The sequence below is a fragment of the Cetorhinus maximus genome, chromosome 1 (assembly GCF_964194155.1).
Source record: "Cetorhinus maximus chromosome 1, sCetMax3.hap1.1, whole genome shotgun sequence".
Classification (NCBI taxonomy): Eukaryota; Metazoa; Chordata; class Chondrichthyes; order Lamniformes; family Cetorhinidae; genus Cetorhinus; species Cetorhinus maximus.
Window position 1 is genome coordinate 198,361,296 of NC_135879.1, and position 15,979 is coordinate 198,377,274.

The following is a 15,979-nucleotide window of genomic DNA, read 5'->3' on the forward strand; positions in this document are numbered from 1 at the left end:
ACATGCATATTTTCATCATATTTCTTGTTGAACCTATTTCAGACAGGTGAATCAATAAGTGAGTTATAAAGCTCCTCCTGTTAACACCTCTGGCTCTCTGGTCATAACTTCAGCAACGTCCTCAGATGTCAGCTCAGTTTGTCAGGAGATGCGACACCTCAATATAATGAGCTACCTGGGATGAGTACCCTGTTTCATAACCGTTCTGTTACCACAACTGCTTTCATCAATGTTTGAAACTTTGCCCAACTCTGCCACTACCTCTCCTCACTGCTGTCAAAACCCTAGTCCACACCTTGTATTACCTTGATCCTCAGGTTCTTGAATGCTCACCTTGCCTACCTTGCTGTCTCAACCCTCCACAGATAACCATTCATTGCAAAGATAAAATGGCAACATCCTAGTCCACTCAATGCCCCACATTCCCATCACTCTATCTTCTCCAGGTTTCGCTGATAGCCCATATACCAGCTTGGGAGTGTTGTAAACTATGAGGGGTACAGTGTAGAACTTCAAAAGGACATAGACAAGTTGGTGGAGTGGGCAGATAGGTGGCAGATGAAGTTCAATGCAGAGAAGTGTGAGGTAATGCATTTTGGTAAGAAGAACATGGACAGACAATATAAAATAAGGGGTGAAATTTTGAAGGGGGTGCAGGAGCAGAAAGACCTGGGTGTATATGTACAGAGACCATTGAAGGTGGCAGGACAGGTGGAGAGAGTAGTTAATAAAGCGTACAGCATCCTGGGCTTTATTAATAGGGGCATAGAATACAAGAGCAAGGAGGTTATGCTGAATTTATATAAAACACTCATTAGACCTCAGCTGGAGTATTGTGTACAGTTCTGGGTGCCTCACTATGGGAAGGAAGTGAATACATTGGAGAGAGTGCAGAAGAGGTTTACAAGAATGGTTCCAAGGTTGAGAAACTTCAATTACGAGGATAGATTGGAGAGATTGGGACTGTTCTCCTTGGAGAGAAGGCTAAGAGGAGATTTGATAGAGATGTTCAAAATCATGAGGGGGCTGGACAGAGTAGATAGGGAGAAGCTGTTCCCGCTCGTAAAAGGATCAAGAACAAGAGGGCACAGATTTAAAGTGATTTGCAAAAGAAGCAAATGTGACGTGAGAAAAACATTTTCACACAACGAGTGGTTGGGGTCTGGAATGCACTGCCTGGAAGTGTGGTGGAGGCAGGTTCAATTGAGGCATTCAAAAGGGCATTGGATGATTATTTGAATAGAAGCAACATGCAGGGGTATGGGGAAAAGACAAGGGCAATGGCACTTGGTCATAATGCTCGTTTGGAGGGCTGGTGCAGACACGATGGGCCGAATGGCTGCCTCCTATGCTGTTAAAATTCTGTGATTTTGTGAAATGGCTTCAATATTCTCCCGATTACTTTCAATTCCCTCCGTGGACTCACTCCATATACTTATACTCATGCTTTGCCCTTCTGACGCCAAGTTGCTCCTTGTCCCCTGCTTCACATTTAGGGCAGAATCATCCCAGATTTGCACCAAATATGATAGCGGGCGGGAAAAGGGGCTTTTCACATCGTATCGTCTCATTCCTGGCACTTTCCGCCTCATTAATAATTCATTCCTGAGAAACATCACCTCAGGCCTTCAGTAAACTGGACACAATATTTAAAGGCCGCCCCTGCAGAGAGCTAGCACTCTTCAAGGGATAGGAAGCTGCTGGGAACTGAAGGCTGTCAAAGGGAGGAAACATGCTGCCCCCAAATTTAGCAACACCTCCCTCAAGCACCTGCTGGATGCAGTGAGGCCTGCTGCAATGTCCTTTAACCCGCTCTGAGTGAAGACCAGCCAGCAAGGTCACCAATCCAGCATGAGAGGGAGTGGCAGTGGTGGTCAGCCTGCAAAAGAGGACAGCCGTCTAATGCAGGAACAGGATGAATGATCTCCTCTGTTCTGCCAGGATAAGCCACTCTGCTCAACACTCAACTCACGTACTCAGAAACCCAGTACACATCCACAGGGATCTCACACCTCAAGGGACAACACCACTGACTCTCTCTCACACACACACACACTCACATCTCCATCAGGCTCATATCCTCTGGAGCTCATGTCCTCATCCTGCCTGTTATGGGCTTGATTTTCCAGACTGGTTTCTTATAAGAAACAATGAACTTTATTTACAGGGCTTCAGCAGCAGTTACATGCTTCCATCAAGAACCGCAACTAGTCATCAACTCCCCCCCTAAGGTTCCTCACACTTCGTGCTGATTCATTCACACTGTCATGTGATACTACACATAACAATAGGTCTTAAAGCTACAGTCACTACATTCCTTAAAGCTACAGTTAGTACACCGTCCATGGCTTCACTCACCACATAAACATTCCATGCAGTGCCGTGCATCCTGCTCACACTCTCTCCATCTGTTTCCATGCAGGAGAAACTGGCTGACAACAGCAGGGAGAGGTTCTAGACTGGGGGTGGAGTGGCCCTATTAGACCTATCACTCACTTCGAGCAGCGTGCCATCACGCTGACTGGTGAGGACATTGACCATGCCTGTGGGATCTGTGAGGTTGGAGGCGAACACCCACCTGAGGATCCTGCACCACATCATCCCTCTCTCAAAGCAACTGAGTGCTCTCTCCTGCTTTTGACTTTGCTGCCATGCGCCAATCATCTCAACTTTGGTTCAAAGGGAGTTCTGCCATGCAACCAATATGCTTAGCCAGCTCGTCTCTCAGCACCAACTATGTCCTCACCTCCAGCCAAGAGGACACCTTCTCCATTGAAGAGCTGGAAATAAGCAGTCTGGAAGACCGTCACAGTGCTTACCCACACCCTCCATCAGCGCAGAAACACACACCTCAGTGGGACCTAGATCTACAGCAGGCTTGGGTTCACAGTCTGGTGGTCACAGCACGGACATGTGTCCACAGCAGGAGGAGGCAGGTTTAGCCGAGCTGCCCAGCACTTGGAGGACTGCTGGGAAAGAGGACCTGTGAGGTCTGAGTCAGATGACGAGCCTCTGGATTAGGCCTTCCAACTCATCATGGAGAGTCAGCAAAATGTGGGGGAAATTCACGCAGAGCTGTTGGAAGCTCTCAACAGAGTGGCATACGAGTTAGAGGAGTATGTCCGCCTGCTCTCTGATGAAGTGGTGCCCAGGTGTGTGCATATGGAGGTCTCCATGGGGAAGATGGCGCACACCATGGGAACCCTGGTCTAGCAGAACATGGAGATGCATGCAGGCCTGCACTCCATTGCGGTAGCCATGGGTGAGTTCCTGCAGTGGCAACGTGAGAGGGAAACAGGGCACCTCGATGTCTCAGCACCTCCAGGTTCTCCTTCCCCTCAAGGAGTCAGGTTGGGGCCCTTGGGCAGATGAAGGGAGGAGGAGCGTCAGCTGGAGACCCCTGGGTCATCCACTCAGGAATCTCAGAGGCCGTCCTGCCCCTCTAAGTTCTCTTTGCCTGTGACCCCCTCATCCTCGTTGTCTGTCACTGAAGAGGGATTAACTGGCCCACAAGAGGACAGCCAAAGCAAGCCGTGGCCTTCAAGGCCTCGGTTCTCCAGATAACACATGCTGAAGTCATCAGAGGCAACATATCCACCCATTACACAGGCTGTCTCCACCCCTGCTGTGGATGTCAGGGCAGCACCTAGAAGAAATGGTAGGCAGGTAGAAAAGTTAAAAATTTCTGATCACAAGCGGTTGCACAGGTGTCACTTTATAATTTAAAATACATTCACTTTCACTGAGCAATGTGTAAAGGTGTTTTTCAGCTTCATTTACAGGCTCTCAGTCCTCCCCCTGCGTCCAGCCCCTTCATCCCACCCCCCACCACTAGCAGGTACGCTGCACGCAGCGGGACCACGAGTGATTCTGGAAGGAGTAGTGTGTGTATGGCAGGGCCTTTCGGAGCCTTGTGCAAGTATTCGCCCTTTCATACGGATCCTTTCTCCATCACACTCACCTCAATGTCCTGAGCATTTTCAATGCTGCCTGCTGGGGTTCACTTTCAACTGTTCATCTGAAGTATTCAATGAATGGCATGACACTAGGAAGTTCTGAGGAACAAAGGGACCTTGGCATGTGTGTCCATAGATCTCTGGAGGCAGAGGAGCATGTTAGTGGGGTGGTGAAAAAGGCATTTGGGACACTTGCCTTTATCAATCGAGGCATAGATTACAAAAGTAGGGAGGTCATGTTGTAGTTGTATAGAACCTTAGCGAGGCCACAGCTGGAGAACTGTGTGCAGTTCTGGTCGTCACATTATAGGAAGGATGTGATTGCACTGGAGAGGGTGCAGAGGAGATTCACCAGGATGTTGCCTGGGATGAAACATTTAAGTTATGAAGAGAGGTTGGATAGACTTGTGTTGTTTTCATTGGAGCAGAGAAGATTGAGGGGCAACCTGATTGAGGTGTACAAGATTGAGGGGCATGGACAGGGTGGATAGGGAGCAGCTGTTCCCCTTAGTTGAAGGGTCAGTCACAAGGGGGCATAAGTTCAAGGTGAGGGGCAGGAGGTTTAGGGGGGATGTGAGGAAAAACTCTTTTACCCAGAGGGTGTTGACGGTCTGGAATGCACTGCCTGGGAGGGTGGTGGAGGCGGGTTGCCTCAGATCCTTTAAAAAGTACCTGGATGAGCTCTTGGCATGTCATAACATTCAAGGCTATGGGCCAAGTGCTGGTAAATGGGATTAGGTAGGTAGGTCAGGTGTTTCTCACGTGTTGGTGCAGACTCAATGGGCCGAAGGGCCTCTTCTGCACTGTGATTCTGTGAGCTGATCTGCGTCTCCATTGCAGAGCTGGAAATAAGCAGCCTGGAAGACTATCACAACGCTTAGTCATACCCTCCACCAGCACAGAGATGCACATCTCAGTGGGACCTAGATCTGCAGCAGGCTCGGGTTCACTGTCTGGTGAACCACTGATCACATTCCCATGCAGCACCTGTTCCTGCCCAACACGAGGCTGCTCTCACTTTCGATTTCAGAAGCATGGTCACTGTAAAGTTTGTTTTCCGCTCCCTCGTCCTTTCCCCTCCCCCAATCACCCATGTCCTATTCCCCATCACTGTTGACACCCTGGCATCACCTTCCACCTCCCCACCATCACCTACCAGCCAGAATCATTTTCTTTCAGGATGTCTAGGTGAACATGCATGTTCCCTACCTTCCCAAGAATCCCATCCTTATCCACATTAACCTCCCCGACCTCCTCCTTCCCTCCCCATGGTCCGTGTCTGCCTCCGAAGCCCCACCAACCACCCTCACCATCCCTTCTACCACTACCGTCGCACCCTCACCTTCCTACCCTACTGGCTCACTCTGCCTTCCCTCCCTCCTACCACGCCCACCCTCAGTTTGCTCCCCAGGAGGCAGTCATCAACTCCACAGATCCTTCCCTTGCATGTTCATCTGGACAAGCCCCCCGACCCCTGCACTTACTCTCTCCTCCACCCTCACTTCCCCGCTTCATTTATACCTTCCTCCCCCCTTACACTCACTTCCCCAGTTGCCACATTGTCCCCTGTTACACCCTCCTACCTTGTACTCCCTCCCCCCCCCAACCTCACCCCCCCGACACCTTCATTTTGCCCCCCTCCCAACCTTGCTCTCCCGACACCTTTGTTCCACTCCTCCAACCTCAGCCCCCCACAGTACATCTTCCTCTCCCAGTCAAACCTAGACCTTCCTCTCCCACTCACAGCTGGGCCTTCATCTCCACCCCCTCGATGATCATCCATAGCAGCCCATGGCCAAGACACTGATGTCCTGAAGCAGACCCGAGACGTCAGTGGAGACTTCCTACCTTTCGTGAGCTGCTTCGCGGTGGAGCCACGTCCATGAGAATCCACCCAGCATGCGATGCATGTGTTTCTCCAGGTAGTTGTAGGCCTCCAGCACCATCATCGCCTCGGATGTCCGCGATGTGAGCAAGGCCCTAATGGTAAGTCCCCGACTCCTGCACGTCACACTAGTCGAGAAGTGTTCAGGGCTGTCGTGTTTTCCTAATGACGTGGGCATTAAATTTGATGTGGCGGGATGATTCCAGCGAGCAGGTCTTGTAATTATATGCAGATGTATTAAAACGATGTTCCTGATGTGCAGCAGTGGGAAACGCAGCCCCCCATTGACGGGTGGATTGGAAAATCGCAACCTGGTTTCATGACGGCATGAAACTGATTTTTGACCACCTCGCCATATGGTTCGCTCATGCCCGTCATGACGGCCGACGCCAACGGGGACGGGAAGTTCTGGCCTTAGCGTCCACTGTTATGTCCTCCTGGAACTCCCTCCCTGGATGCCACTGCTTTATCAGCTCCGTTCCTCCTTTAAAAATTCTTTTCTGTGGCTATCTGTCTTACCGTATCCTATAATCTCTTTTTCCATTTTCCCTTCTGATCACTTCCCACTGTTTTACTCAAATCAATTTTCTGCAATGGATGAATATTATAAAAATGCAATTTTCTGTTTTTATTATAAAAATGCAAGTTGCTTTTGTTTAGAGTCAGAGAGTCGTTTACGACATTCAGCCTCTAGAGTCCATGCCGGCTCCTTGTGGAGCAATCCGGTCAGAGCTTCTCCTCCATGTGATCTTCATAGCCCTGCAAGTTCATTTCCTTCGAGTGCCTTTCCAATTTCTGTTAGAAATCATTGATTGTTTCTGCTTCCACCGCCTTTGTGGGCAGAGAGTTCCAGGTCACTATCACTATCACTGCGTAAGAAGTTCTTCCTCATGTTCCTCCCGCATCTCTTGCCTGAAATCTTAAATCTGTGTCCCTTAGTCCTTGTACGTCAGCTAATGGGAAGCGTTTTTATGTTGACTAACCATAAATTAGCTAATAGACTAGGTTTAAATTTCCAGATATTAATGTAACTGGACTTTAATGAAATAACTGGTTAACTCACACCGATTTGCAATTTGAATGGAAACATGGAGTGAGACCCCTAAAACACTGGTAAATATTACAGGTTCCTACGTAATGAGAACAGAATTCGACCTATTTAACCACTATATATCAGTGGGACTCATTGTGGTGACTTAACTTTCCTTATGTACAGTTTTTTATGGTTAATAGTTTAAGCACTAGGTGGCAGTATGGCCTCATTGTTGGCAGGCATATTGGCAAGGGGTCGGGGAGATGAAGCTTCTGTTTAAGAAGTTACTATTCTCTGTAAATGCTGTCTCCTTGATGTTGAATGATAGCTTTAGAGATGGGAAAAAACAGCAGTGGAACAATCAGAAGTTTGTATTCCAAGAAACACACTGGAATAACATAAAGATACAGTGTAACACAGGATAAACAAATGGAGCCAATGTAAAATTTCCAAGGAATTTATGAACAGCAATAATCACAGAATCACAGAGTGCAGAAGAGGCCCTTCGGCCCAACAAGTCTGTACCAACACGTGAGAAACACCTGACCTACCTACCTAATCCCATTTACCAGCACTTATAATCATGCAGATATCCCCACTTTGTGTAAATGCTTCACTGAAAGCGAGCAAGACAAAAGCAGAACAGGTAAAGGTGCATGAATGAATGCACTTTTGCCCATATAGGGGAAGAGAAGCCATTAATGCGCTGGAGCGTGCAGGAACAGGTGGTGGGGTGCCCAACTTGCTGATACTTTCCAAGTTTGAGATGGACTCTCTGAACATGGAGTGCGAGCGTGGAGCAAGGTCCACAGGTTGCAGAGAGGCAGGGGTCTTGGAGGAAGGTAAGAGTCCAGTGGACAGGTGAGAGACTGGGGAAGTGTGTAAGAGATGAAGGATTGTGCCATCTCCAATGAGAAGTTCAAATCAACAGTCCCCATTGCTCATCCAATCACAGTGCCTCAATGAGGCAGTTGTCCATTTGACAAGCAACCGTTGTGCCTGCACAGTCACTTTGTTACAATGTAATCAATGACATATTCTCTTCCTCCCTCAGAAGCACCATCCTCACAATACCCGATAGACCCTGAGGACCCTCTCTTGACACCCGAGGAGGAGCCACAGACGGATGCACCCGTGTCACATCATCTCCCTGAACCAAGCACCAGCGCAGATACAGGCACGTTGGTGGTCAGTTCCGCATCAGATCAGATGGGAGTGCACAGTGGTGAAGGCACATCACACTCACTTGAGGAACTGGTGGAGGCAGAGAGTGCCCAGGACGCCGGCAGTCGGAGAACTGCTGGGAACCAGGGCGATGCTGAGCCCGAGGCCTCTGGAGTCGTCCATCAGGTGGCAGACGCTGGATGTCCAGCGGGATGTGCGGGAGGATCTGGCAGAGATTAATGAGGGTCTGCATGTCATGGCCTCTGTCATGGAGGAGTCTGTGCGGAGCGTGAGCACTGCGTTGATCCAGAGCTCTGAGTGGCTACAGGAATCGAATCAGGGGTTTCTGGGGCTGTGCTCAGACCTGCAAGCCCACACACTGGCAGTGACCTCAGTAGGTGAGGCACCTAGTCACTCTGCTAAGTGCCCGTTCTTCAATGCTGAGCAGGAAGTTTTAAACCAACCTCACACTGGCAGACCAGCTGCATGTCACACCTGCGGGCTCCTCTCCGGGCGTTCCAGATGAAGGCAACAGCTCCTCTGTCCCTCTGCCAGTGCCCGTGGCATCTGATGGCTGCAACAACTGAGGAGTGCCCAGCCATGGTGCTGAACCCTTCCTCCCTGCACAGGCTGCGCCAGCTGGAGAATGTCTGCCAAGGTCATCAGGGCCGACAGGACATCACTGTCAGCAGGGCTGCCTCTAATGCCCCTGCCAGTGAGGGTTTGGAGGGGGCACGGGAGGCACCAAGATGCAGCACTCACAAAGAAGCTTACAGCACTATAAACACGAAGGGTTGTCACCAGTGATATTCCTTCAGTTGAAACTTGTTCTATATTCAAATTGTGTAAACATGACCACCATTTAAAGATGTTATTTTGTTTTATGGTCTGAATGTGCTTTATGTTTCTCATAGGCATTGGGCATGGGAGTGGTTTGTGACAGGCCGGAAGGGCTGCAAACTTTATTTCAGAGGTCATCACTTGACATAGAGGGGGTCACAGGATGGTCTCATCAGGAACGTTCAGTAAGGAGGCATCACCCTTGCCCTCACTTACAAGCCATGCCTTGGATGCCTAGCTGAAAGAACGGAGATTCAAGGCTTCCCCTGTCTCTCTGCCTCCCATAAGGTTCATCGCTTCCGTAGCCACGTCCTAACCCTGGGCTCCCTTTGGCTCCTCATCAGCTGAATCGTCCTCTGTGGCCTGGGGAGCTGCTTCACTGCATTCATCATCCAAAAGGTCCTCCTGTGAAGGAGCCAAATTGTGCAGAGCACAGTGCACAAAGGCTGTAAGCAAGACTCCCTCTGGAGGATATGGTAGTGCTCCCCCTGATCGGTCCAGGCAGCAGAACCTCATCTTGAGCAGGTCAGTGGTCCTCTCAATAACTGCCCTTGTAGCAGCATGACCTCTATTGTACCTCTCCTCCGCTTCTGTCCTTGGATGTTAGAGTGGCGTCATGAGCCACCTTTTCAGGGGATAGCATTTGTCGCCCATCCAACTGAGCTGAAGCGACGAAGAGCCTTGGCAACTGGGAGTGCTGCAGGATATACATCTGCATCATGGGAGCTGCCTAGGTACCTGGCGCAGACCTTGAAAAACCTGTGTCCTGTGGTCACAAACAATCTGGGCATTGATGCAGTGGATGCCCTTTCTGTTGACGCAGGCACCCGGCTCACCTACTGGCGCCTTTATGGCCACATGAGTGCAATCTACCAGACCCTGGATGCAGGGGAACCTAGCAATTGCAGCGAAGCAACTGCCTCGCTCAGCCTGGCTGGCTTCATTGGTCCAGAAATGAATGAAGTTTATCACCCATCTGAACAGAGTGTCAGTGACCAGCTGTGGGCAGCAGATTGGGAAACAGCACAGATCCCCCACTGGCCCTTGGAAGGAACCGGAGGCAAAAATCACCTTAAATCACCTGGCATCGGGTGACCACCAACACAGTTTGAGTCGATCTCTGGGCCATTCATCTGGCAAATGGAGGTCTCAGTCTCCCTAAAGAGGTAGAGCCTCCTTCAGCACTGGAGCTCTGACATGTCCAAGTAGCTGGATCGCTGCCTGTAGACTCTCATTGCAGGGTAATGTCGTCTTCTGCAGATCCTTCTGCTTTGCATTTCCTGCTGACCCTGCACCTCCTCTGGCTGCGCCTGCCATCCAATAGGTCATTCTCTGGGACACTGCCTGCGGACACCAGCCCTCAGCTTCCTTCTAGCCCTCTCCTCCTCAGAGGAGGAGGTCCCTCCGGCAGAGTAGGCAATCCCCATTTGCTGGAATACAGATGGCACAGGATAGTTCCCTGAAGGATGCACTTGGTAGAAAGCCCCTAAGAAAACTTGTAATTCGAGGAGTCCTCCAGAAAACACTGGAAATGCAATGAACTGTCAGAAAACCACCTACAGCCAATTCTCACCTAAACTCCTACCTACTCACATCGTCATTTGTCGACTTTTATCCCACCTTGGATTGATGTTGCAATAAAACAGGATGGCCGCCCGACTGTGTGGCCCATGCGCGACCACAAAATCGTGCCACAAAAACAGGCCTCGTAAAATTTCAATCTGTTGCCTTTTGGCTTAATTGCCTGTTTAATCGTTGGCGGGTATGCTTCCGACTCCTGTGCACTTCTGCCGACCATAATATGGCGCGATGAAGCAATGATGTCAGGATGCGTGCCTGACATTTTCTCACGTGATTTCATACTAGGTCGGGTCAGATGTGCGCCCGATCCTGCAACGTAAAATTCTGGCCCATGGGTCCCTTTCTCACTGCCTACCTGTCCACCACTGTCTTGGCTGCAATTTAATGGGCAGCGGGCAAGGCCTCGTACACCCATCCTCACGCCAGATGAGACCCTTAAGTGGGGGTGAGCTTTCTCCTTGGACTGCCACCTTTGCAAAGGCCACTGGGGATGAATAATAAATGCTGACCTTGCTAGTGATGTCTATATCCCACCAATGAAAAAAAGTTAAAAATGTGAATGTATTTTATATTTTAAAGAGTAATGCACAGTGTTTGCTTCATACACCAGAGGGAGCCTCTGTGCTATATCTGTTCCTAAGCCTAATTGGAAACTACCTGCTTTAGTGAGTGAGAAGGGTTACACTCTTAACTTCTATTGGAATTCCCATGCTCTGCAGCCACATAGATACAAGAAGGAATTCCTGTGACCTTCCACTTCTGTGGCTAGACCAGGTAATGACGGAATGATTCATCCTCCTGGCAAGGGAACCCAGAACACGGCAGCTGAACCGAAGTACATTAAAAGCAAATGCCAAAAAAAAGTCTTCATGTGAAGGGTTCTGAGATTTGGAATGTACGATAGCAGAAAGCCAAAGTTGCAGAGTCAATTGGAGGTGGTTAAAAGGGAATATAATGCCCTTACAACATTGACATGCTGCATTCATATAGCACCTGGGACATAGATAAAGGGTGTGATTTTTCAGCCCTCCGTGCAACAGGGATCGTCTGGTCCCGCCAAAAGTCAGTGGACTTCTGGCTGGGCTGTCGAATCTTCTGTGGTGGGTCCCGCCATGACGGGGTTGGAAAATCCCAACCAAATTCTCGGGACATTTCAACAATGTGGGGAAAATGGACCTCAAACCAAAGAATTAAAAATTAGATAGGGGCAACTGAAGAAGTGTCAGGCTAAGAAGGTTCTTGAAGGAGGAAAGGGAAATGGAGGGGCTTAGATAGAGATTTCCTGAGCATGAGGGCCTGTGTGGCCAAAGGCATATTCACTGGAGGAGATGGGGAGGAGATGCCCAAAAAACTTGAGTCATAAGATGAGAGCATTGAAGCTTGTGTTAGAGGTGGGGTTATGGAGATTGCGAGGCGATGGAGGGATTAGACTGGGAACCAGTGTAGGTCTCCTAGGTCGGGGATGATAGGCAAATGATATTTAGCACAGAACAAGGTACAAGCAGAATAGTTTCAGAGAATCTTGAGATTGTGAAGAGTGGTTTCCCAGCAAGGAGAACATTTGAGGAATTATATCTCCAAGTGAGAAAGGCATATATGATGGTTTTAGCATTTGATAGACTGAGGTAGAGAGGAGACAGGCAATATTATCAATGTGGAAGTGGGGGTTCTTTGTGATAGAGAGGACAGAGCTCAGAAACTGAGCTCAAGGCTACATGGGATGCTGAGGTTGCAAACAGTCTGGTTCTGTCTGAGTCAAGGGGTGGGATGAATCTGCGGCAATAATATAAGAGTCAGCAGCAAGAGCCAAAGATGGTTTTGGTCTTTCCAGTGTTTAGCTGGAGGCTGTGTTCCTATGTTCCACTAAAGTGATCCTGTGGCTGCACTGATTGCTGTGTATATTTTCCCTGACATTTTAAGAATCTGAGCAGTCATTTTCCTATTGTATAGTAGTCAGCCCTTTGTTACCCTTTGGGGTGTTGAACAGCAAATAAAAGAGGAGAAAAGGGGAATGGACTGAAAAAGATGCAAAAATCAAAAACTCTAACAAAAATTAATAAGGATAGCAACTAAAATGCAGAGGGACTTGAGCAGAAGAATTATACAGCAATAGAAAGAAGCGAAGACCGAAGAGAAATGGGAGTTGCAGTAAAATGAGAAAAATGGTTAATTATAAATATTTGAGAATAATCCAATATGTGTTTAAGCAATGAAAAGAAAGATAGCTGGAAATAAACAGCAAATCAGCGAGCTTCTTGAAGAGAGCAATGGGTTCATATTTGGCGGGGGACTTCACAATGACATTGGAAATAATTGTTTCCAAAAGAATTACATGTAAGGCTGGAACCAGTTTTGTTTTTGGGTTGTTTTCTACTTGTGTATACAGGCAAGAAAAAGCAACTGGAAAATGCAGGAAGGAACAGAATGTGTACAAAAAAGGTTCAGAAAGATATGGAACCAAGGTTTATGTTAGTTGATGGTCTGCTCTGTAAAGAAACTTTTTAAACAACATTTTAAATATTCCCCGATGAAGGAATCTGTTTTTGTGAACTATTTGCTGAATCTTTGTAAATCTAATTTTGGGCATGTACTTTCTGTTCAAAGTATTTTCCCAGTGTCTATTTGACAATAATTAACCTTTGTTGAAACAGTTTTGTTTTTGTTGCTTGAGAGACCTGCCATTATGGATCTTGTCGGTTTGTAGTCTCTGAAGTGCACTTGGGTCTCCGAGGATGTGAGCTGTTGGGAGGAGCTGCACGCACTCTGGAGTGACTCCATTGATTTTGATGGGCTCATTGCTTTGGACTAGTACATTGTTGATCTAGGACTGCCCAGTGCTAGAAACCTATTTACCAGCTGAACATTGGGTCATAGGAACATAGAACTTAGGAGTAGGAATAAGCCATTCAGCCCTTTAAGCCTGCTCTGCAATTCATTAAGATCATGGCTAACCTGCTTGTGGTCTCAATTCCAGTTTCCTGTCTGCCCTCCATAACCCTTGACTCCCTTGTCTACCAAAAACCTGTATAACTCTGCCTTAAATAAATTCAGTGACCCAGCCTCCAATGCTTTCTGGATGGAGAATTCCACAGGTTAATGACTCTCAGAGGAGTTCTCCTCACTTTTGTCTTTAAAAGGGAGATCTCTTATTCTTAAACTGTGTCCCCTAGTTCTAGCCTCCCCCACAACTGGAAACACCCTCCTGGTATCTACCCTATTAAGTCCCCTCAGGATCTTACATATTTCAATAAGGTCGCCGCTCATTTTTCTAAACTCGAGTAGATTGGGCCTATACCTATTGAACCTTTCTTCATAAGATAAGCCCCTTATCCCAGGAATGAGTCAAGTGAACCTTCTCTGAACTGTTTCTAACGCAATTATTGGGATTTTCTGGCCTGGAAGGACCTGCTGTGGGGACGCGGCGGGCCAGCCTAAAGTCCATTGACTTGCGGGAGGACTGCACGATCCCGGCGGTGGGTGGGGCCGGGTAATCCCACCCTATTTCCTTTCTTTCAAATAAGGTAACCAAAACTGTACACAGTATTCCAGATGTGGTCTCATCAAGGCCCTGTACAGCTGCAATAAAACTTCCCTACTTTTATATTCTATTCCTCTTGCAATAAATGCAACATTCCATTTGCCTTCCTAACCACTTGTTGTACCTGCGTACTAACATTTTATGCCTCATGTACCAGAACACCCAGATCCCTCTGTACCATCGAGTTCTGCAATCTTTCTCCATTTAGATAGCATACTGCTTTTCTATTCTTCCCACTGAAATGGGCAAGTTCACATTTTCCCACATTATACTCCATCTGCCAAATTTTTGCCCACTCATTTAACCTGTCTATATCCCTTTGCAGACTCTCTACCTCCTCTTGACAACTTACTTTCCTTCCTGCCTTGGTGTCATCAGTAAATTTAGCATACATTCGGTCTCTTCACCCAAGCCATTGACGTAGATTGTAAATAGTTGAGGCCCCCGCACTGATCCCTGTGGTACTCCACTAATTATAGCTTGCCAACCCAAAAATGACCCATTTAACTCAGCTGAGTTTGGGCGGCTCCAGATTGGCTCTCAGGCAAGTCTGAAATGCCAGGTTCCATTAAAATTTAATAAAGGAACAGAAATTGTCCTGCATTGACTGACAAATATTCCAAGTATTCCATTCTAATGGTCTTGCTAAGAAACCTAGCAAAGCTCCCCACCCCAAAAGTTACAAGTCTTCACTATATTATATTTCTCTCCATGTGACAATTCGACTAGATCTGCTGGTGTGAAAGGTCTCGGGTAACTCCATTGCAGGAATGCAAGAGAACGTGTACTCTGTTTCCTGAAATTAAATGCAGAACCCTCTAGTGTGCATGCGATGCACCTGGATATCTTCATGTTGGCGCAGACCCTCAGTGCACCTGGATATCATCATACATAGGAAATTACTTACTTCAAAGTCTCTAGTTTAATTTAACAGATCCACGTGTAACTTTTTTGGTTTAGTGTTAAATTTCTGAGGATAGAAGCTATAGAACAGAAACTGAATTCATCAAAATAAATTTAACAGGATGTAGAAGGAAAACACAAAACAGCAAAATTAATATAAGATTTTGCCTCCAAATAAATTAATTCTTACAGGGGCATTCTAGCCTGCCTTAATTGTAAAAAATTGTTTTATACCACCCCTGCGGCCATTTTAATCTGCTTTTTTAGATATAAAGAGTGCATCTTTTCCCAGACAAATGGATGGGCAGTCAATCTGGTGTCAGTTCATTGCTAATAAAGCTGATTGACAAGAGGTGACAATGACTTACTGGTGTCTCTCATATCCGAATCTGATTGGAAGTTTACCAATTGGGAACTTTGCGCCACAGCCAGAATCCTGATACTCTCGGGGCACCTCAATTGCTCTTATTTCTCTTTTGAAAGCTCAAATCCTGTCGTAGTACACAAAAAGAAAAGCTTAACTCTTTATCAGTTGTGTACTTTTATGAAGGATCAAAATGTCACTGGTCAAATTAGTTGGTTATATTTGGCCTTCAGACACCTTCACAAGCTAACATATTTAAAGTCTGATGTTTGGTTTCACAGGAGAATTATTTTTACATCTTTCAGGTGTGGGCCAGTACTTTTCTTCCCAATGAGCCACGAATAGCTGATCAAACACAACGGGACCATTACAACTGCCACAGAACGCCAATGCTGGTGGAGTATGCCAAGTTAGAGACTCAAAAAAAGGTTATTTTTAATATCTTGACAGATTCTATGTACGAATAACATTTTGTCTTTACTTTGTTGACTTTACGTGCACGTTTCCTTCACTTTATTTACTATTATGTTTTCATGCAATGAGGCTAAGAGAATGAACGGAGCTCAGCTGTGTAGTGCCTTTCATCCTAGGAAAATGGGCATGATGCTCAGTAATTTAACTAGGCTTGTAAATTGTTCCACTCGCCATGTCTTTAGCGTTTACAGGCTTTTGTCATGGTTTACTTCAGATGTTGCCTACCTGCATGTGTTCCTTT

General features: G+C 47.2%; 1 protein-coding gene and 1 long non-coding RNA gene across 4 annotated transcripts in view; one reads left to right on the forward strand and one right to left on the reverse strand.

Moving 5' to 3' along the window:
* The window catches only part of LOC144686420 (uncharacterized), a 103,858-nt gene that overhangs the window by 60,575 nt on the left and 27,304 nt on the right, over positions 1 to 15,979 (reverse strand). The gene's annotated exons all lie outside the window — the stretch shown is intronic.
* Positions 1 to 15,979, forward strand: part of galt (galactose-1-phosphate uridylyltransferase) — a 78,574-nt gene that overhangs the window by 30,309 nt on the left and 32,286 nt on the right. For all 3 annotated transcript variants that reach the window (XM_078551551.1, XM_078551559.1, XM_078551568.1), the window contains one exon: positions 15,570 to 15,692. In XM_078551551.1, coding sequence (XP_078407677.1) covers positions 15,570 to 15,692 — 123 coding nt within the window. The remainder of the gene's footprint in view (positions 1 to 15,569; positions 15,693 to 15,979) is intronic.